We start from the raw sequence: 21010 nt of genomic DNA, 5'->3' as shown, positions 1-21010 counted from the left end.
ATTACCAGAACTCTATATAAATAGAGAAGTTTGTCATCTTTATGGATTTGTAGGACCAATATTGTTAAGTGTTCTATGTTAATCACAAATTTAATATGGGCTCAATCAAAATCTCAGAAGAATTTTATGTAGAATTGACAATCTGGTACTAAAATATGTAAGGAAAATATGTATTTTCTAAAATAGTGAAATCACCCTGAAAGAGAGAAGAGGGAATACAGTGTCTTATTTAATAATTTTAAGCTCTATTAATAAAATGGTATTCAACAAAACACTGACCAGTTGATTAAAGGAACAGAGTAAGGAATGCAGGAAGTCATAGAGATAATTAAATTTTTCACTGAGCTTTCAAGACAATTCAAGAAAAAAAAAACAGTGAGACACATTCAACATGATGTTGGAACAACCATTTCCGTGGAGAAACAGAACAAAGCCAACACGAGACTCCATCTGTAACTTCCGCCCACAGAACTACAATCTGAGATGGAGCACAGGCCTAAATAGAAAGGAGAATTCTTTGAACAAAAGCCTACTAGAGTCTGCTTTATATAACAAAGACTAGGAGCACATAATTCAGAAAGAACTAATTCATAAAAAGAGACTGGAAAAATGAGCTTCCTCAAGTTACTAAGAATTTTGCTTATCAAAACGTCAACTCCTGGGGCCCAGGGGTTAAGAGCACTGTCGCTCTTACAGAGGACCTAGCAGCTATACGGTAGCTCACAGCTGTTTTTAACTCCAGTTTCAGGGGATCTGAGGTCTTTTTCTGGCCTCTGTAGGCACTAAGCACACACATGATACATATACACACATGATGCATATACACATATGATACATACACATACATGCTGGCAAAACACTCATATATGCAAGTAAAAACAAACCTTTCAAAAATGAATAAATTCACCAACTGGATGAAAATAGTTTTAAAATTAAAACAAGTTAACAAAGGATGTGCATTCAGTGTATGCATGTGTGGGTGTGGATACACGTTTGTGTGTCTTGTATGTATGTTTGTGTGTAGTGTGAGTTATACATCACATTAAATTTGAAACAAATGATCCATCTAAAAATGACTAAAGGTTTTTAACGGCCTCACAGAAAAGATTATTAGTGATCAACGAACTCACAACAAAGCTTTTATCATCTCCAGTGTCTCAACTGCGGTGTGATGCAAACGCTCATTTACTAAGAGGGCTAGAAGCTTAGCCATTGGCGAATCCAAGAGCTTGTGAGAAAAGATGGTGTATGAAGGTCTCACACACACTGCTGCTGTCAGTGTGCAGCAGCAAACTTCTTTGGCATCTGGTTTGGCAACTTCTCATATGATTAAACACACACATCTCCCTAGCACCTTGTTACCCTCTGATCATGAAACAACTACACATTTGACATGTTTACTATAACTCTCCCATGGGCAGTAATTTAATGGAATGGATAAAATGTGCTGTCAATAAAACATGGAATTCTCATTCCATGTGTTAATCTCTTCCTATCATTGTTTGTTTGTTTGTTTGAGATGAGGTCTCATGTAGCCCAAGCTGGTCTTGAACAAGCTAAGTAGCCGAGGCTGACCTTGAACTCCTAAATTTCCTGCTTCAGTCTCCCACATGGCAGGATTACAAGCCTGGCCCACCCTTTTGTGCTTCCTGGCATCTTTTTGATGAGGTGCAGATGTAAAAAATCTAAGAGTCAGCACTCATTGGCCAAGTGGGTCATATGTCCCTTCACAGCCTCAATGTTGTCTCCACCACACTCAGAACCTGAGTTTCTATGCTACTGGGATGAGCTGGCAGACATCCTTGTGCATGTCTTCCACATAAATCATTATTTCACTTGTGGTTTGATCCTAGTCTTTGATAAGTTACCCATTTATGTCATCTTCACTTACTGTTCTACAAAGTGCATGCCTTAGAAGAAAACCCCCAAATTCTCTGTACTTCAGCAATCTGGATGGTAACACAATTGAAAACACCCAGCCTGCAGTAACCTAAACCCCTGAAGACCTTCATTTGGAATGTTAAATATTAAAGGCTCTAAGAGGTCTTGAGCTAAAGTAATTTGATTTATTTTGTAATGTAGACTATAATTGATCTTTATTTGATCACAGATGCTTTTGTCAATTAATGCCTATAAAACCCTTGGAGAAATAAGAGCTAGCATTTATTGAACCGTTGATAATATGAATTAATAACAATGCTTTTTCTGAGCATTTTTGACAGCCTTTGGGGTTCTGGTATTATTTTCTCTATTTTTATGATAAAAATAATGAGGCTTGGCGAGTGCTTGACTTTTCCAAGATCATAGAGCTGGGCTACATGGGAACTAGGATCTCATCAGGCTATCCAAGGCTACTGCACAAACAGTTCGTTGTGGTACTACAGTGCTTCTGCAGTATCCACGGACCAAATGCTAAAGGTGCAAGCATCCCGTGTACCCATCCCCACGGTGGCTTCTGAGAGAGGAAGCAATGGTACATCCTCAACAAATTCTCCAAGACTTCTCAAGAGCAATGCATAATTTCTTTCTAATTTGTAACAAAACATTCAATTGTGTCCTGTTTGTTGTTTAGCTTAAGATAGATAGATAGATAGATAGATAGATAGATAGATAGATAGATAGATAGATAGATGATAGATAGATAGACAGACAGACAGACAGGATTTGGTCCCATTGCAAATGCAACAATTATAAGTCAACTTTTTCCTTTTCTATATAAATGTATCTATATAAATTTCTATGTAAACTGTATCAAATGTGAGGGGCTAGGATGTTCCAGAATGGCATGCTTATCATATGATGTCTCTGTTCACTTTACTCTATACCACTAGAAAATATTATTCTGGAAGGGATCAATTGGTTGGGATTTGCGTTAGGGGAAAGACCCAAAGAGAAATTTAGGCAATATGTTTCAGGAGCAACATCTCACACAAAAAGGATTTATTTATTTTAGAAAATACAGATGTGAATACAGAAATTACTTTAACATCAAATTAATTCCTAATTTTGTAAGTTTTATCTTATCAATTATAACATTGTAAGATTGCCTAACTATTGATACATAATGTATAAAAAGTGAATTTGAAATTACATTTTTCTGAGATTCAGTATCCTATGCGTTCCTTATGTACTTTTGTAGACAAATGGATGCCTGTTACTTATGTTTCATTCGTTCTTATGCTTCTAAGAATAGTGGAGGATGCATAATTCAGGAAAAAAATTGCCAAAGGAATTTTTGTTGTGACCCTTGAACTCTGCTTTTAGTTATTTCTAAAGGCATGTTTGTGCTTCGCCAACAATATGTGACTCTAGCAGTTCTATTACATCTTTGCTAGCTTTGAATACTTTCAGTTTTCATGATAATCTAAGATATCCAATTATGTCTCGTTATTGCATTCATGGATTTTTTTAAGCACAATTGAGGCACTAAGGTGTTGACACGATCAGAACCAACATATTGAGCCTCTTCACAAAGATGGCAGCTTTCCCTTAAGAGTTTTCATTTAACTGACTCATTGTTTTGTGTCCAATATACTAGGTGCTGGAGTTCTCCCCTTTATTTCTTATTCACCACAGTGTTATTTTGAGAGTTCACAGAGTCATCGGCTGGGTGCATCCATTACCTTTCTGTTTCACCTTGGCTGCTTGCTCAGCTTCCCCTTTGGTGTTTCGAGCATGACAGACATAATTGCGCCTGAGATCCTCAAGGGTGACTTTCTTGATGATCAACACCAGAGTCCTTGTTTCATCATCTGTTGGAGAATAACTTATGCTGCGCACAAGGAGAAAGAAATCAAAACGTTTGTGAGACACCGGGGCTATGCCCTCTGTGTGAATAAGAAGTAAGCCACTGTAGAGTCCTGAGTGAGAGCAGATGTAATGCTGACAAGGGTCTCATCATCGTACCACACATCAGCCTAATGCTGGACAAACCCAGTGCTAGATTCTCACTCCAGCTCTTCCTTCACAGCTACATGCCACCCACGCTCTAGAGGCACGATGCCTGTATCAGCTTGAAAAGAATCTTCTGGTATCAGAGTTGGTTGGGGTTTGATCCATGTTTTGTCATTTAATGCTCTGTACCTTGGGCAATGTCATTAAACTTCCCATGTCTTGGCTGTTTTGTAAAAGAGTGTATTATGTGACAAATTTACTGAAAGACCCTGGAGACGGAACATGCATCTATGCTGCAGCAACTCTTGCTGAATGCTCTTCTGAGCTATCCTAACCCCACACTAACTGTCATGCTACAGAGGTACTGAAAGTTCGACTTCCAAACCCAGGCAGAATGTTCGTGTGAAATGTTGCAGCTGCGTAGCTAAATCCTAACATGTAAGGAGAAGAAACAGCCTGGAACAAGAAACCTGAACTGTAAAGTAAATATATCCAAACTGCAGTACGTCCAAGACCAAGGGTTTTGTTTAGGATCAAGATGTAAAAATCCCTTCAACTACTTGTCTCGGGGGGGGGGGGGTGTCTAAATATATCTCTCCTTTAGCTGACCAACATCCAGGTATTCCTTTAGATTAGACATACTCGCCGGGCGTTGGTGGCGCACGCCTTTAATCCCAGCACTCGGGAGGCAGAGCCAGGCGGATCTCTGTGAGTTCGAGGCCAGCCTGGGCTACCAAGTGAGCTCCAGGAAAGGCGCAAAGCTACACAGAGAAACCCTGTCTCAAAAAACCAAAAAAAAAAAAAAAAAAAAAAAAAAAAGATTAGACATACTGTCAGTCATTAAGATGTGTTTAAGGGCCCAGTAGTTTTCTCCAAAGCTTAATTTCCTACTCTCCTGAACACTGCAAGTTTGTCTTAATGGCAGCAAAGTAGAATAACATGACTTTGTTCTCATAAGCATTTGTTTAATATGAAGATGAAAATCTCAGTTCTCAGAATTCCTGAAATGATCAATAACTGTCCCTCAGGGCCTTGAGCTGAACCTTTCATCAGTTCCTTCTATAAAACATGCAATATTTAGAGGCTTTATTTTTTTTCCCTTTCATTTTTTTTTCTCTGCTTCTCTAATGTCCGGGTCTTTGAACACAACATTTCTTTTACCAGTTTTCATTTCTTAACTTAGCAAATTCGATTTGAACACTGTTTCATCTGTGGAGTGCCACCTAATCCCCCCAAAAGGACAGAATCTCCTAGGAACTCCTGTAATACCTACTCCTCAGTCACTTATTTATCATATAACATTTAAATGTCTGCTCTCTCACTGTTTGTTTTAACTAAGCAGGGCAAGAAGGTGTTCAAAGTAGATAGTTTGTAATTTCTCCACATCTCAACTTGCTAGTAGGGAAGAAACTGGTTTTGAATTGTAAAAATTCAATTAGCTTAAGGTCTGTTTGCATAAGGTGATAAAACTTGGGATCCTCCCACTACTCTGTCGCATACTTGACCACTGTGATTTATTAGTTTCTGTAGCAAACCAATTCTCTCCAGCAGTTTATACCTCGCTTATAGAGAAATCTTATCTTCAGAGACCTGTGCATTCTCCTTTGTTAAATCCTTAAAAATTTCAAGTTTACTTAAGAATAAAGTGACCCAAGTTGTCATTTTAAGAGAGGTCTGCATTATTACCTATTAGCTTTTAAAAATTAGCTCTTTGAGACTTTTATACATTTACTTTTTAAAGTGAAATTTAAAGAACAAAAGAACAAAAATGTTAACATTTAACAAGTAATTCTCAACTATCAGGGGAAGATAGGAAAGGTATGGTTATGAAATAAACATAATTAGGAGAGATGCAAATATCTGGACCACACTCCAGGATTAAGACAGATAACACAAATACTTTCATGTAACCACATCCCAACATTTCTCCTTCTCATTTATCTTTTCATTCATGAGGGAGATGAGGGTGATACATTCCATATGTTTCTAAATGAGAATCATAAACATGTGAAGTTTGTAGAGTTTAAGACAATATGGTGCATGGCCTGTGGGACAACTGTGATGAAGATATTCAGCCTCAAGACAATGCTAATTCCAAACTTTGGCATGCAATCTGGCCAGAGTCTGCACTCGAATTGCAAGTTCAGTAGCCCTGCTTTGGGATGCAGCCATTGAAGACTTGGAAACCTTGCTAAATTTTATTAAAGGAAAAACAATCATCACGCACATTGAATAGTATGCATCAAGACCTTAGATTGAGAATGACCAGAGCTCCTGCATGTGCCCATGATGACCAGAGCCCCTGCATGCACCCATGATGACCAGAGCTCCTGCATATGCCCATGATGACCAGAGCTCCTGCATGCACCCATTATGACCAGAGCTCCTGCATATGCCCATGATACCTTTCATTAGTAGTTACATCAGCATTGACATCCTCAGGCTTTTTTCCATCAATGGTCCACCAGATCTCATTGTGGGATTCCATGATAAAAGTGAAATAGACTTTACAGGGGATGAGAAGCTCCTCTCCTGACAAACAAACAAATTTAATAGATGCCATTAATCTATATTAATCCATCAATATGCATCTTCCATATGACTAATGTGAGCCTGATTCTCTAGTGGCCACTAAGAGGCAATATATCACATGTCATTCTAACACCAAATGCACAAAAGAATAAAAACGAAGAACAGAGGCCAATAATTGTAAACAAAATCACCAAAATGGCCATTTTTTAAACACTGTATAAGTATGCTCTAAAATGCCAGAAAACCTCTGGCAACATTCTTTTTAGGCCCCAAACCTCCCATTTTGTTATTTCCCTCACAAACTGTGACTGTCTTAGTTTCTTTCTTTTCAGCTATGATAAAACACCACGACCAAGGCAAGTTATAGAAGAGAGTATTTAATTTTGAGTTCATGGTTCCAGGGGGTTAGAGGCTATGACCATCACAACAGGGAACAGGGCAGCAGGCCAGCAGGCCAGCAGGCATGTTGCTGGAGCAGTGAGCAGTGGCTGAGAGATCACATCTCATCAAAAAACATGAGGCAGAGAGAGCTAACTGGGAATGGCATGGGATTTTTTTGAAGCATCAAAGTCCACTCCCAGCCATGGCACCTAGTCCTTTTCAAACTGTTCTACAAACTGGGCACCAAGAATTGAAATATATGAGCCTATTGGGGTTATTGTCCTTCAAGCTACCATAGTGACCAATAAAAGGGTCCCTAGATGATGGGTCCTTGAGGATGGAGTGATCTCATCACTAAAAGAACTGTGATGTCATCACTAAGAGAACTGGCCGGGGAATCCCCTTCTCCAAACATGCAGAAACTTAGTTTAAAACAGCAGTTCTAAGCTATGTAGCTGAGATGGCTCATGAGACAAGGGAGGTTGGTTCACAAATGGTAATAACAGTAGCCAAACAAATGGAAACACATGAACTATGAACCAATAGTTGAGGAGCCCCCAACTGGATCAGGCCCTCTGGATAAGTGAGACAGTTGATTAGCTTGATCTGTTTGGGAGGCATCCAGGCAGTGGGACCAGGTCCTGTCCTCAGTGCATGAGCTGGCTGTTTGAAACCTGGGGCTTATACAGGGACACTTGGCTCAGTCTGGGAGGAGGAGACTGGACCTGCCTGGACTGAGTCTACCAGGTTGATCGCAATCCTCAGGGAAGTCTTTGCCCTGGAGAAGGTGGGAATGGGTGGTGGGCTGGGGGGAAGGGGAAGAGCTGCGGGAGGGGGGGAGAACAAGGGAATCCGTGGCTGATATGTAAAATTAAATTAAATTATAAAATAAAATTTTTAAAAAAAGAAAAAAAACAGTGCCAACAATCATGTCAAGACCAATATAATTGCTGTGAACTTGGCATAGCTAAATACTTACACTTGTTATGGTTTGCCTTTGTTCTTTCAGAGTCATATACATTTATATAATGAAGTTTGGCTGTTTTCATCCTGTCAAAACCATCATCTTTCTACTCCCCCAGTCACCTTCTTTTCACCAACAAGCCTTCTCACACTTTGATGTATTTGTGTGTGTGTGTGTGTGTGTGTGTGTGTGTGTGTGTGTGTGTGTGAAACCCTGAATTTAATCATGATTGTTTGCATGAGTGTGGGTGCTATTTACTAAAACATGGGCAACTTATCATTGACTATAGTACTGAGGAAAATAAGTGCTGCTGAGTGTCTAAGTTTAAATGGGAAATCTGTATCCCCCCTACCAGAGCTCAGGAAACATTAATGAAGATAAAACAGAAAGGATATAAGAGCCAGAGGCTGTAGAGGAGTTCACAAAACAGCTACTTAAAATTACAGACATATATGTGCATATGCTCCTTAGGTAAAGGGACTGTGTCATAGATGTATCCACTGGGAATGAGCACCTCACGACCAGTGGATCTCTACATTTTGATCAGTATTTTCTTTGCTGCAAAGAGAAGCTTCTTTGATGAGGGCTGAGAGTTAGCTGTGGGTATTTACACAGAAGTCAGAAATTATACTGGTTTGTGCAAATGGCAACAGTAGGTTCTCCTCTAGATTTCATGATCTTACCAGCTGGTTATGTTTATCTGTACTCTGTAATGTTTATCAGGCATGAATTCCTACCTATTGAGAAGGCATTAAGTCTAATTGAGTAGCTGTTGGTTAACCCTGGTATAGAAGTGCCATTATTGCACCTTTTGGAAGATCTTGATATCCTGGCTAATGTGGTTTGTAGGCTTTACAGACCAGTAGAACTATTCATCGCTTCTCTCCTTGGGAAGCTTGCATATATCCTTCCCATACTAGGAGAGCTAGTCCTCAAGGAAGAGACATCTAGGTTAGATCTAGGTTGATCCTTCTAAGCTGTGTGTTCAAAGTGTGCTGGATCATCAGTGATAGGATCTTACTTTTAATTTTGGAGAGGCAATCAAGGACAACAGTGACAGCCTATATTGTTTTGGGAGGTTTTTGAACTCTCCTGACCAACAACTTGAAAGGAGATTTCCCATGTCTTGCACTGGATTTTGTTCAACAGTCTATATTTGGGGGGGAAGCATTTTTATCCCAGGTGGTATAACTTTATATATATATATATATATATATATATATATATATATATATATATGCATAAAATGTAACTTTAAGTAAACATAAAATATCATAATTCTCTACAGCTTCTCAAAACATCCTTCGGTTATATATCCCTCCTTCTCCCCTCTCCTGTGCTTCTCTCCTCCCTCCATCCCAAGTAAGTCTTCCCTACTCGAGGTATTTATTCTTAATCAAACAGCATGAAGTCTTTTAAAAATTAATGTCCGACAGAAGCAAAAGCTGAGATGTTTGCACATTAAAGAGCATTTGTAGGTCACATTGTAAGTAAGAACTGGGTAAGGATTTGACCTAGCTTGGAACTGTCACGCCAGCCTGCTGAGAATAACTCTGCTTTGTGGTTGTATTCTTGGTTCACCATTGCCCAGACTCTGAAGGAACCTCTAATTATCTTGGGTTTAACTGACTAACATTGACTCCAGACCTTTCACTACAATGCATGGCTTCTCTAACTTCACCCTACAGATTCTGAGTCCTTGTTTCCATAAGGAAGATGAAATGAACAGGAGTTCAGGAATGCTTTCGAAGTGTGGCATGATAAGTAGGTGAAATGTAGTTGGGTGGCTGACAGGTTTGAACTTCAGCAGTGGCAAGAATGGTCAAATTACCACACAAAGCCCATATTAACTCTAGGAAATGCAATCCATTTGAGGCTGGCCAACCCTCTTAATGTGTCCTATACTCCTTACAAGGCAATATCTGAAAACTCATCAGGACATTTCCTTTTTGGCAATCCACCTATACAATCTCTGGCTCTATAACCTTCAGTTCACATAAACAACTGTTCTTCTACATTTCTTATTGAATCTAGACTGGTTTTACTGTATAGAAGATGATGTAAAAGTGTTAGAATTTTCTGTGATTTTCTACTCTACTGTAGGAGGCTTTCAGTCATATGAACAAAAAAAAATCTCTTACTTGAAAATTTATGAATGATTTCTTTCTAGAATAAAAAGTTAAGAAAACTTATAGGTAGCTCAGGGAGGCATGACAACCATTTGACAGTGTTCTGAATCCAGCATTCATGGATGTGTTTTTCCCATGATACTCTCAGTTCTGTCTGATTCCATGCTCCACGCTCTGAAGAGAAAGCAGAAACTTAAAAACTGTCTTGTGCTATTATTACAGCCTCGGCAAACCAAAGCCTTCTGCAAAGTGAAGTTTTCATCAGACAATAATCACAGAAGAAGACAAGGAGCAAAGGATAAAGGACCCTACATTGGAAGAGGCTGAACTCCTGAGCTGCCGTGAGATCGACACAGCTGCTGATCTTCACGTGCCATGGCTTTTGATCATATTTCAGTTTAAATCTGTGTATTTCCTTACAATTAGCCTTTCCTGTCTCATACTAACCTGTGTTTCGCTTCTTGTAATTAAGAGATTCTAACCAAACATCAGAATCACACCTCTAATTACCTGGTTCTTTCTCATAGACAACACGTTCATTCGGAGAATAGATCTGGGGTGGTAATGCATCTTTTGGCGAGCCTATGATAGGAAATGCAAAAGGGGGATGTTAAATCATTCAGGCATATGCAAAACTCTACGTCGAACTTGTTCAAATTCCTGGCATAGTTTGTCAATTCTTAAGAAGGCCTACAGTCTAATATATACTAAATTCCTGGACTTCACTCACTGACAATAAACAAAACATGATGTAACAGGAAATATGTATTCATCGCTATTACTTATTCCCAACACAGAACTCCTGAGAGCTTGAGAGCCCTTTAATTTCCTGAGTGCTGTGGGTGGCATGAGCATCTTTCATCGTAGTTCTCTGTTCTTTACTTTTAGTCCCCAGTTCCTGAACCAAGAGCTTGTGAGTCCCTCAGACTCTTTGAAGACAGAGCCCTCAATCTGTGGGGTCTGTGCAAACTCCAGGTAGTTAGTATCAAAATGATTAAACTGTAGGAAACACAGATGGTGTCTAAGAGAATTGGAGAATGGCGTGGTGTGGAAAATTCACACATTGAGTGACAAAAGGGCTCTGAGCACAGAAACACAGTTCTTTCTGCTGCAAAAATCCAAACAAAATATATTGAATCCCCTGCACTTTTCGGGTGGGTAGGCTGTTTTATCAGTATTTTTGACTTCCAGTGGTCATGTGGCATAGATTTCTCTTACCGTATTAGAAACAACTGTTTTCATGTAGTATTTCTTCTCTTTTAATTTATTCCTCTTTTAATTTCCAAGCTACCTTTGCCTCAAGTATTCGACACATGGAACTACGTGCTTTCTAGTTGTAAACCATGCTTATTACTTATGCTTATTATCTGAGTATTTCTTCCTCAAGTGCTCAGAATGTCCAGTACGGGACCTGGATACTATTCAATGAATATTTAGCTGCATGGAAAATTTAAGACACCTCTACATGTGTCTGACTGATTGATACTGGATTACTAGTCAAATGTTCATGCATGGAAATGCTGCAATTTGTATTATCTATACATGTATGGATTACTAGTCAAATGTCCATGCATAGAAAAGCTGCTCTTTGTATGGTCTATACATATATGTTAAAGTACCTTTAAAAAGTTTTGCAGTGTTGTGTTTTTTTCTTAAATTGTTTATATTTATTTTTTGGATATGGATGTTTGGCCTGTATGTATACCTATGCATCACATGCATGTCTGGTGCCCATGAAGGCCAAAAGAGGGTCTCAGATTCCTTGGGTCCTCAAAAAGAGAAGTCAGAAGTCTTAACCACTGAATCATCTCTCTAGCCACAGTATAGAATTTGAGAGTGTGGGTTTAAAGACTGACCAGGTTCTCAGCCAGATTTCTCCATATATTACTCATGAGTATATTTTGAAAAGTAAATTTTCTATAACTAAATATGGTAAATAAAAGTCACCTTGAAGTTTGATTATTAGGAATAAATTACATAAAACAAGTTAAGTAAAATATACCTAAGCATCCTTTAGTGAAGTTTGATTATATACCCAATGTACTTCAGCTGTAAAAAGTGAACTTGTGGCGTTTGAGAGTTAGTTAAGAATGACTTCTACACCCTGGCTCTATCAACTTCTTTATATATAAACCTGTGACCAAGAACACCTGTTTTTACCTTTCCAAATACAGATAAAACTACATACATATAGGCACAAAAGTTATAAATAATTTCTAAGATGAATATAATGTGATATAATTCATCTGGTTACTAAAACACACTCAGATTCTAAATTTAGTCTTCTTTTTTCATGTGAATTAATTCCCAACCCAGCATCATTCCAAAAGTAATTGAAGAAAAGTGACCAAAGAATGGTGGATTTAGATTTTACTTGTGCTGTGTTAAAAGCCTGTTCTCTCTCTCTCTCTCTCTCTCTCTCTCTCTCTCTCTCTCTCTCTCTCTCTCTCTCTCTCTCTCCCTCTCCCTCTCCCTCTCCCTCTCCCTCTCCTCCCTCTCCCTCTCCCTCTCCCTCTCCCTCTCCCTCTCCCTCTCCCTCTCCCTCTCCCTCTCCCTCTCCCTCTCCCTCTCCCTCTCCCTCTCCCTCTCCCTCTCTCTCCCTCATAGTAATTTATAGCAAATCCAATAGCGGATTCACTAGAGGAAAATCTTGAAGATTTTGGGATTTAAAATCTTTCACCCAACACATGCAGCATCTCTACACAGTGTCTGCATCCAGTAAGAGGTGGGCTATGAAGAAGGATCACTCAAGTATACCTAAACCTGTTATAAACCTGTTATACACAGCCCCCATCTCTTTCTCCCTCTGTCTTGTCATGCAGCTAAGCCCGAGGCCTTGTTCCAAGTCATGTGACTAACAGAGGGCACTGATGGAGTGTGAGCACCCATCTATCAAACTGCGTTCTCACTCTCTGGTATGCTCATCACCGATTCACATATGCAGCAAGTTAACCAACACTTACTGAATGCTTATTCTCTACATGGACCTGCTTACAGGCTCTTGGGTTAGTGCAGAGAATAAATTCTGCATCTTTTTTTTTTTTAGTAGAGTTTGACCAATTGTGTATAATAACCCATTAATAGCCCAAACAAAACCATAGCCCTTGTGAGATGTACTTGTGAATGACAAGCCATGCTTACCTACCACCTTTACACTCACAGTCCTGGTGAGGTGAAAGAGGCGTCCGTTTTCAGAATATGCAACAACACATGTATAATTTCCATTATTTGAGACCAAGGGGATGAAAAAGGTCAAGTTCATACCATCAGGTACTACATTATGAAAATCCACTATTTCAGTACAACCCTAGAATAAGAAAAAGCTGTTCACTGTTTAGATACACGAATACACATAACACATGTAAAAAATGGCTTTGACACCTCATTTACACAGAACATCTAAATATCTATGCTATACTTTTACAAAAATACTTATTTAAGCATCTGGATAATATTATATGCAAAAAATATTTGGATTAAGTATGACATTTTTTGTGCATAAGAGAAATTAAAAATCTAATTCGAGGTAAGACCTCAAAATCAAGCTTTCTGTTTCAGGTTCAGTTTTCGAATTCTTGGAATCCCTTCATGACAGTGAATTAAGATTCATGTTTTACAGTAATAACTAAGGAAATGTGAATGACCGCAAGCCCTCCTCTAGAAGAATCATAGGCATTTTTCTGTCACTCCTCACTGATGCTGCTAAGTCAGGAATCTGGTCACTTTGGTAAACCTGAAACCAATTTTGACATACAATTTTGGTATTCTTGACCATTCTATTTCACTGAATTTCTCTGTTCGTCAGTTTCAACAACATTTTGTGTTTTTCTCTTACTTTATTTCATCTTTCTTTTACTTTTAATTGGTCACCCCAAATATATATTTTTATACAAAGCAGTTGATATTTAAAATATAAAACTGGAGTTTTATATTTTTTGTCTCATGTAAAATAAAAACCATAGTCCTGTTTTATATTTCAGTCTCTGGCTATGTGGTTTTTATTTTAGCAAAAAGTCAATGCATCACATGTGACAAAAATCCACTTTAAATATTTATTTTTCAAATTTCTTTGGTTTATCTTTTAAAACTTAATAATTTGTGAATGACAAAAATATTATATTATCTTTTTATTTTTGGTTTTTCAAGACAGGGTTTCTCTATGTATTATATTAGCTTTAAAGACCTGAGGTCTTTAATTTCTGAACTTATGTTACTGACTTGCATTTTAAATTTCCTGTATTTTACACATTTAACATTGAAGTCCTGGATGCTTAAGGTGGTTTTTATCTTCTTCTCCAATTCCTGGAAGGTACATTTTGAAAGATGACAGTTACCCTCAGAAATGTATTTTGTAAGACTTTGTCACAGGAAATACAGTTGTGCCTCATGGAAATCAAGAGGAACTGATATTGGCTCAGGTATGACATTTTCTCAATCTGTTTCTTCTGTTTGGTAAGCAGCCCTTCCAGATACTTGTCACATCAGGACCCCAAGGTTACCACAAAATAGGAAGTCATGAAGGTTGACAACTTATAATGAATTCATGTCAGACGTGGTTTTGGCTGAGTTTAATATGTCTCTAGAACTCTATTTGACGGGACAGCACATTTCATTTGAACAGCAGCAAGATAACTCTCCTTCATTTGTTGACTTAGCTGTTCTTAAATCCCTGTGAAGCAGGCAGATCAGGCTGAACGTGCCCCAGTTTTACTGATAGAAAAAGAAATGAGGTAGATAAAAAGACATCCTAGACAGCACAACACAGAGCTGAAACTCTTCCAGGTGCTAGAATAAAGATCTCTCACTGGATTCTGAACTAAAAATGAAATTTTTATTCAAAAGCTGGGGTTATAAAAATTACAGCAGGACATGTATTTAACATGCTATCTTATCTCATTTGTCCCAAACTTACTATTCTTATCCCATTTTATGAATGAGGAAACAAAGATGTGTAAAAGTGAACTGCTGATTTCTTACAGTTTGGTAGTGCTGGGAATGGAATTTGAACCTGGATATATTTATTTCAATTGTGAATCAAAATACATTTGTCTCAGAGCTTTTACTTTTAATACCACAGTACACTGTGTCCTCATCCTATGTTGTGGCCCTGCATCTATGCTATACTCAGGCATCTATACCAGGCTCCTGCATCTATGTCACACTCAACGCCAACTCCAGTGCTCATAGTGTGATATGCCTTGTCTCTACATTGAGGGCTAAACTCAAAAGCATACTTTCCCGCACCAAGAGGCAGATATTTTTACTTAATTTGTCAACAGCATCTTTGAGAATATATTGAAATCTGCTTCAAAGCTGTTAGGCCTGTAGCATTTTATGAATGAGAAGGGAGGAAATGTTTTACATTTTAAATATGTACATGTGCAGTGTGGTACATTAACACATTGTTATATTACAAATGTGCATTAATTTTAGCCGGTAGTGTTGAGTTAGAACTTTTTTTCCTACAAGTAGCTCCAACTCCAGACTCTTCAACATGTGCCCTAAAGACATTATTTTTGTAGATAATAAACTAATCCTGAAAATAATCTTTATGAGAGTTTCAGAGATACTTGCCTAGAATTCAGAAGGAAGCTGACATGAGCAAAGACAAGTGCTCAAAGAACAGAAACCAGGTTTTCCCCAAACAAGGAACTAGGTAGCACTAAGTGATCTTCTTCAATGGAGCAAACACTTGGGTGACTAGCAAACAGCCCTGCTACCTACTCCATCAGTTCCTCCTTCCGAATTCAAAAGAGAGAAGTTGAACACAAGAGCAACTGGCCAGCCACACAACGGTCGCTGGGACAACCAACCACAAGAAGTAAGTAGGGAAGAGCACATGAGATGATTTGGGGGATCCTCGAGCGGAAATACATGAGTGAGGAGATGAAAGCTGTGGGCAGGGTGATGTCACAATGAAGTAAAGAGTGGCTTCCACCAGAGACGTCTATTACAAAACAGGAACTGTGTGAAAACATGACTGGAAAAGACATGATTTTTTTTAAAAAAATTCATATGTATTTTTCAAGTGGAAGATTGTCATAAATACAAAGGAAGACATACTGGGGCCACGGAGTGTATAATGAGGATCAAACAGTGAGCCTATAGAAAAAAATCTTACTGGAGAAAGATTTGTGTTGGAACTTAAAATGAGATGGAAAATATTGAGAGCTATTGAGGGAAAGTAGAGACATGTGTAGAACACTTTGGGCACAGGAAAGAGAGAGGAACTCACCTTTATTCTTGGAGTACTTTTTTCCCTTGTTATTCCTTACATTGCTTTATTATAATGTTAGTTTTCCTATAGTGGTCACCCTCCTCTGGGAAATGAAGTCCTTTTGGGTCAGTGAGGGGTAGATAAGCACTGCGTCTACATGGCCTATGATTGGGTCAATATTTGGCATATTGAGCTCAACATGTTTGTGTTACATGATTAAAAATGCAGTACTTATGAAAGCAGAACAGATACATGACACAGAATTGAGAGCTCATAGAATATGTGTGGTAGTAAAACATGGACCATTACATGTGGAGTTGGCATTAGAAGGGACATGGGGAAAATGAGAGTAAAAATATGAAGAGTTTAAGTTGCATTGTCTGAACAGTTAGGGTTAGCTATGGAAGCTTTGAATCTATGAAAATCTTGGCATAACATATATTGCACTTTCTTGAATTCTGTGAAGTTTCATAAGCCACTCATTTCCAATAAAGAGAACTCAGTCTTTCAGTGTTTATAAATATTTACAATGTCCCTTCTATGTGCCAGGCAATGTTAAGAGCTAGATGCATAATAATAAAAAATGAGATGGCATACATTTTCATGAAGTTTTACAACCCAGTCTGAATCCATTATTCAATCAATTCTTAAGTGCAATGAAGATTGGCTCAGTCTTGTGCTGTATGTTGGATGTTCAAGAGAGGAAGAGAGAGAGAGAGCTCACACTTAGCACAGAACAAAGAAATATAATCCTTAATGATACAAAGATGAGCTATGAATTAGTTTCCCTCAATGTACACAGTGGAGTGATTTAGCCTCAAGGTTTCAAAATGTTAGTTTGATTTTTGTTTTCAGTTTAAACAATGAATTTTGGGTCTTCAGGAGCCCTAAAACCTAAGTGAATGTATACTTAGAATATATGTATTCTAAGTGTGCAGCTCTCAAAGAAAATATGAATACACCAACATCATGCCAAAAGCTAAAACCCCTCTATATAGATTATTGTAAAAGGTAAGAGATGAAGAAGCATTCTAACAAGTTAATACAATCTTGTGGTAACTCAAAGTCTATCACACAGAGATTGGGTTAACTTCCCAATAGCATGTGCCATGATGAAAAAAGTCTGAACATGGTAATTTTTCACAAATGTTCTTTCCTAAGGTTATGTCTTAGGGTTTTTATTGTTGTGATAAATCACCATGACCATAAACAACTTGTGGAGGAAACAGTTGACTTCAGCTTACAACTCTCAAGTCACACTCTTTTGCTGAGTCAAGTTGGGGTAGAAACCTGGAGAGAGGAGTGGATGCAGAGGCCATGGTGGAGTGTTGCTTACTGGCTTGTTCAGGCTACTTTCTTATACACCTCAGGACTACCTGCCTAGGGGTGACACTATTCACAATGAGTTGGGCCACCCCACGTCAATCATCAATGAGAAAAATGCCCTACAGTCTTGCCTATAGACGAATACTATGCATCATCATAATTGGGGGTCTCTCCTCTCGATCTAGCCTGTGTCAAGCTCACATTAAAACTCACCAGAACAATATACTTTATCATAAACAAGAGATAATAATTTAAATATTTTCTGAGAAACATCTACAAACAGTATCTGGCCAATTGTGATTTATTTTATTTTGGATCTGGGAGGAGTTTGGGGAAGGGAATAGATTGTATGAAATTTTTTTTTTTTTTTACATTTAAAAAATATTGAAGTGGAGAAACTGTGCCACACTTAATCACAATGGGCATGAAGACATTCAGCTTTCTGTAAACTGCCATCTGCACTGATATCCATCCTGCTATATGGCAGGGGAGAATCTTCATGGTTACCATAATGTTAACATACAAAACACCCAATAAAACAGTTTCCCTCCATCTCAGGGAAAAGGGAAAATTGATCTCACTTTCACAAGTCTCTATAAAACAAAATTTGAAATAGCCAACCATAATAATAAAAAGGGGAAATTAATTCAACCACATGACATGCATGGTGGCATGAAAAATCAGGTCTACACTTAAATATAATAATAATAATAATAATAATAATAATAATAATAATAATAATAAACAGCAGTAAGAAAAATCACACTTACCTCCGAATTTACTATATGCTTTGGGGGTCTCTGTGCGACTCACCCAACATCCTCTTACTTAAATACATACTGCATTCTAGAAGGTTTTTGACTAGCCAGCTATTTGGAATTCAGTAAATCCCTTACAAAGCATAGTACACTTTTCAGATGAGTTACAGAATCTGCCTCGTTTGACAGTCACTTACTGAACAACTCCTGACAGGACTGCTGAAGCCCTGAATTAAGGAGACCTTACAGTGAATAAGACAGGATGACAGAGGAAGAAATGACATGAAGAGGAACGCTCAGCCTTGTCCCTTTTCCCCACACTTCTCAAGTGAAAACACGTGCTGTTCTATTCCTCTACCATCAGCTCATTGGAATCCATTCCATGTCCCACGATGCACAGTTTGATCTATATACCACCATCTAGTTACAAACCAGTATACGATCAAATACTGTCTTTCCCTTTGTAATGCTCTGAGATCTAAAAGTGGGGACTGGACTCCCCTCTCTACAGCAGTCTTAGGCAGGAAAGACTTTCGAAACACAAAGAACTGGCCTGCAGTCCCAGGCATGTCCATTTGCAGCTGGCCTGTTGAATAAATTCAGAACTTAATGCTAAAGAATGACCTCTTGACATCTGCAGTTGAATCTTGGCTTCTAGCACATTCGTATTTGGTAAATTTCCCAACAGCCTCTCACCTAGGTTTTTGCTATGGTTGTAATGTAAAAATATCCCACAAAAGCTCATGTGTTAAGACTGAGTTGCCTGGTGATAGGCTGGTGACAGGTGATTGGCTCACAAGATCTCTGACTTCATCAGGACCCATTGATGAATTCCTCAGGAGCTGGCTGTGGTTGATGGAAGTGTGTCACTGGGAGCTTGCACTTCAAGACTACCTTTCTGCCTGGCTCCTTCCTTTCTGTCCCTCTACTGTCTGGGTGTCATGCTAAGCGGCTTTCCTCTGTCCTGTTTTTCAGCCATGTTGATTCTGCCTTGCTATACTCCTAAGCACACTAGAGTTGGTGAATGAATTCAAACCACTGACAGTATGAGCCAAAATTAAAACCTTACTCCTTTAAGTTGCCTAGTTGAGGAATTTCATCACAGACTCAGAGATGTTGACTAACATAGTTATTAACTCCAAAATACGGGAAATAGGATGCTGTGCTTTCTAAGGGTATTGGGAGAATACAGCACAGTAGGCCATTTGGAACACACCTTGTACTCTAAGCCTCCATTACCTAACTATTTAAGATGGGGTTTACCTTTTGGAATTATGATGGGCACTACGGATGGTAATAAAATACTTAGCATACAGATGGCATAACTAAAGTGGAAGCCATTCATTTCCTCGTCCTCTTAGCTTCTAAGCCTCCAAGTTGTATCCCTATTACTATAGGGGACCATTTTTCTAAAATCAAGTTAGAGAGTTCAGCTGAAAAAGAACTGCTGACAATATTTAAGGATGACCACAGAAGGTAGAAAACAGAAATGGCAGGATTCCCATCAAACAATAAGAGAATGCACCCAACCAAAACCTTAATCTTGCTCCCGAGGTGGCAGAATTCTTGAGCTCAAAGGTGCCAGTCGATTAGACAAAGGCAGAGAGATGAAAAACAAAAATAAAAACAAAGCAATGCAGCACACATTAGCAGAAGTTTTGTCATAACCAGAAGGTAGAAAGGATGGCTGTGTTCTAGTTGTCTTCTCTCTTTTTAAAACAGGTAGTTTGCATTGTGTGTGTGTGTGTGTGTGTGTGTGTGTGTGTGTGTGTGTGTGTGTGTTTGAACATGTGTATTTGTGTATGTATGTGTGTATATATGTTTGTGAGTTTGTATGTATGTGTATTTTTGTGCATGCATGTGTGTATGTTTGTATGTGTGTATACACACGCTTGTACATGCGTGAGGGTGCACTTGGCTGTGTGCTACTCTCTCCTTACTTGTTGAAACAGGTTTGCACTAAATGTACAGTCCACCATCTTACCAAGACCAGTTAGTCTGTGAGACTGCAGAATCTGCCAGTCTTCGCGGGGTTACAAATGTGTATACCACAAATGATCATTTATGTGGGTGTTGGGGATCCAAACTCAAGCCCCCATGTCTGTACAGCAAATGATTTGCCTACTGAGCCATCTCTCTTGACCCAAGGCTACCTTTTTAGGCATCTGTACACTGTGAGGAGTCAGTCTCAGCAATTACTACATAGAAGTAATTATTTTCTTAATCTCTTATCTGGATTTTGTGTCTCTAATCACTGCAGGTATAGACTCTCTGGAGACTGACCTGACCTCTCCTCTCCTCTCCTCTCCTCTCCTCTCCTCTCCTCTCCTCTCCTCTCCTCTCCTCTCCTCTCCTCTCCTCCCCTCCCCTCCCCTCCCCTCCCCTCCCCTCCCCTCCCCTCCCCTCCCCTCCCCTCCCCTCCTCCTCCTCCTCCTCCTCCTCCTCCTCCTCCTCCTCCTCCTCTCTCTCTCTCTCTCTCTCTCTCTCTCTCTCTCTCTCTCTCTCTCTCTCTCTCTCTCTCTCTCTCTCTTTCTCTCAGTTTTTGAGTCAGAGTTTCTCTGTGTAACAGACCTGGCTCTCCTGGAATTTGCTTTGTAGACCAGGCTGTCCTGGAACACACAGACATCCACCTGCCTCTGCCTCCCAAGTGCTGGGATGAAAAGAGTGTGTCACCACCTCCCAGTGACCCTTCTCACTCTATTCCATCTTCTGGATGCTTCAACTATCACTTAGATGCATCCATGTCTCTATGTACAGCATGACTGTTAAGTTTCAGATGCTTACACAAGATAGCAACTGCTATCTGCTT

General features: G+C 39.0%; 1 protein-coding gene across 5 annotated transcripts in view; it reads right to left on the bottom strand.

Annotated features, from left to right (window-relative positions):
* Positions 1-21010, bottom strand: part of Il1rap (interleukin 1 receptor accessory protein) — a 142784-nt gene that overhangs the window by 24277 nt on the left and 97497 nt on the right. For all 5 annotated transcript variants that reach the window (XR_006062483.2, XR_013043699.1, XM_016003646.3 and 2 more), the window contains exons 5-8: positions 13042-13207; positions 10411-10482; positions 6300-6426; positions 3624-3772 (exon numbers count right to left, since the gene is read on the bottom strand). Coding sequence is in view for 3 of the 5 variants with exons in the window: in XM_016003646.3 (XP_015859132.1) it covers positions 3624-3772; positions 6300-6426; positions 10411-10482; positions 13042-13207 (514 nt within the window). In the remaining 2 variants the exon portion in view is untranslated. The remainder of the gene's footprint in view (positions 1-3623; positions 3773-6299; positions 6427-10410; positions 10483-13041; positions 13208-21010) is intronic.

Source organism: Peromyscus maniculatus, chromosome 12 (assembly GCF_049852395.1).
Source record: "Peromyscus maniculatus bairdii isolate BWxNUB_F1_BW_parent chromosome 12, HU_Pman_BW_mat_3.1, whole genome shotgun sequence".
NCBI classification, from domain to species: Eukaryota; Metazoa; Chordata; class Mammalia; order Rodentia; family Cricetidae; genus Peromyscus; species Peromyscus maniculatus.
Note: the sequence above shows the minus strand (reverse complement) of the source record. Positions and strands in the feature narration are given on the sequence as shown.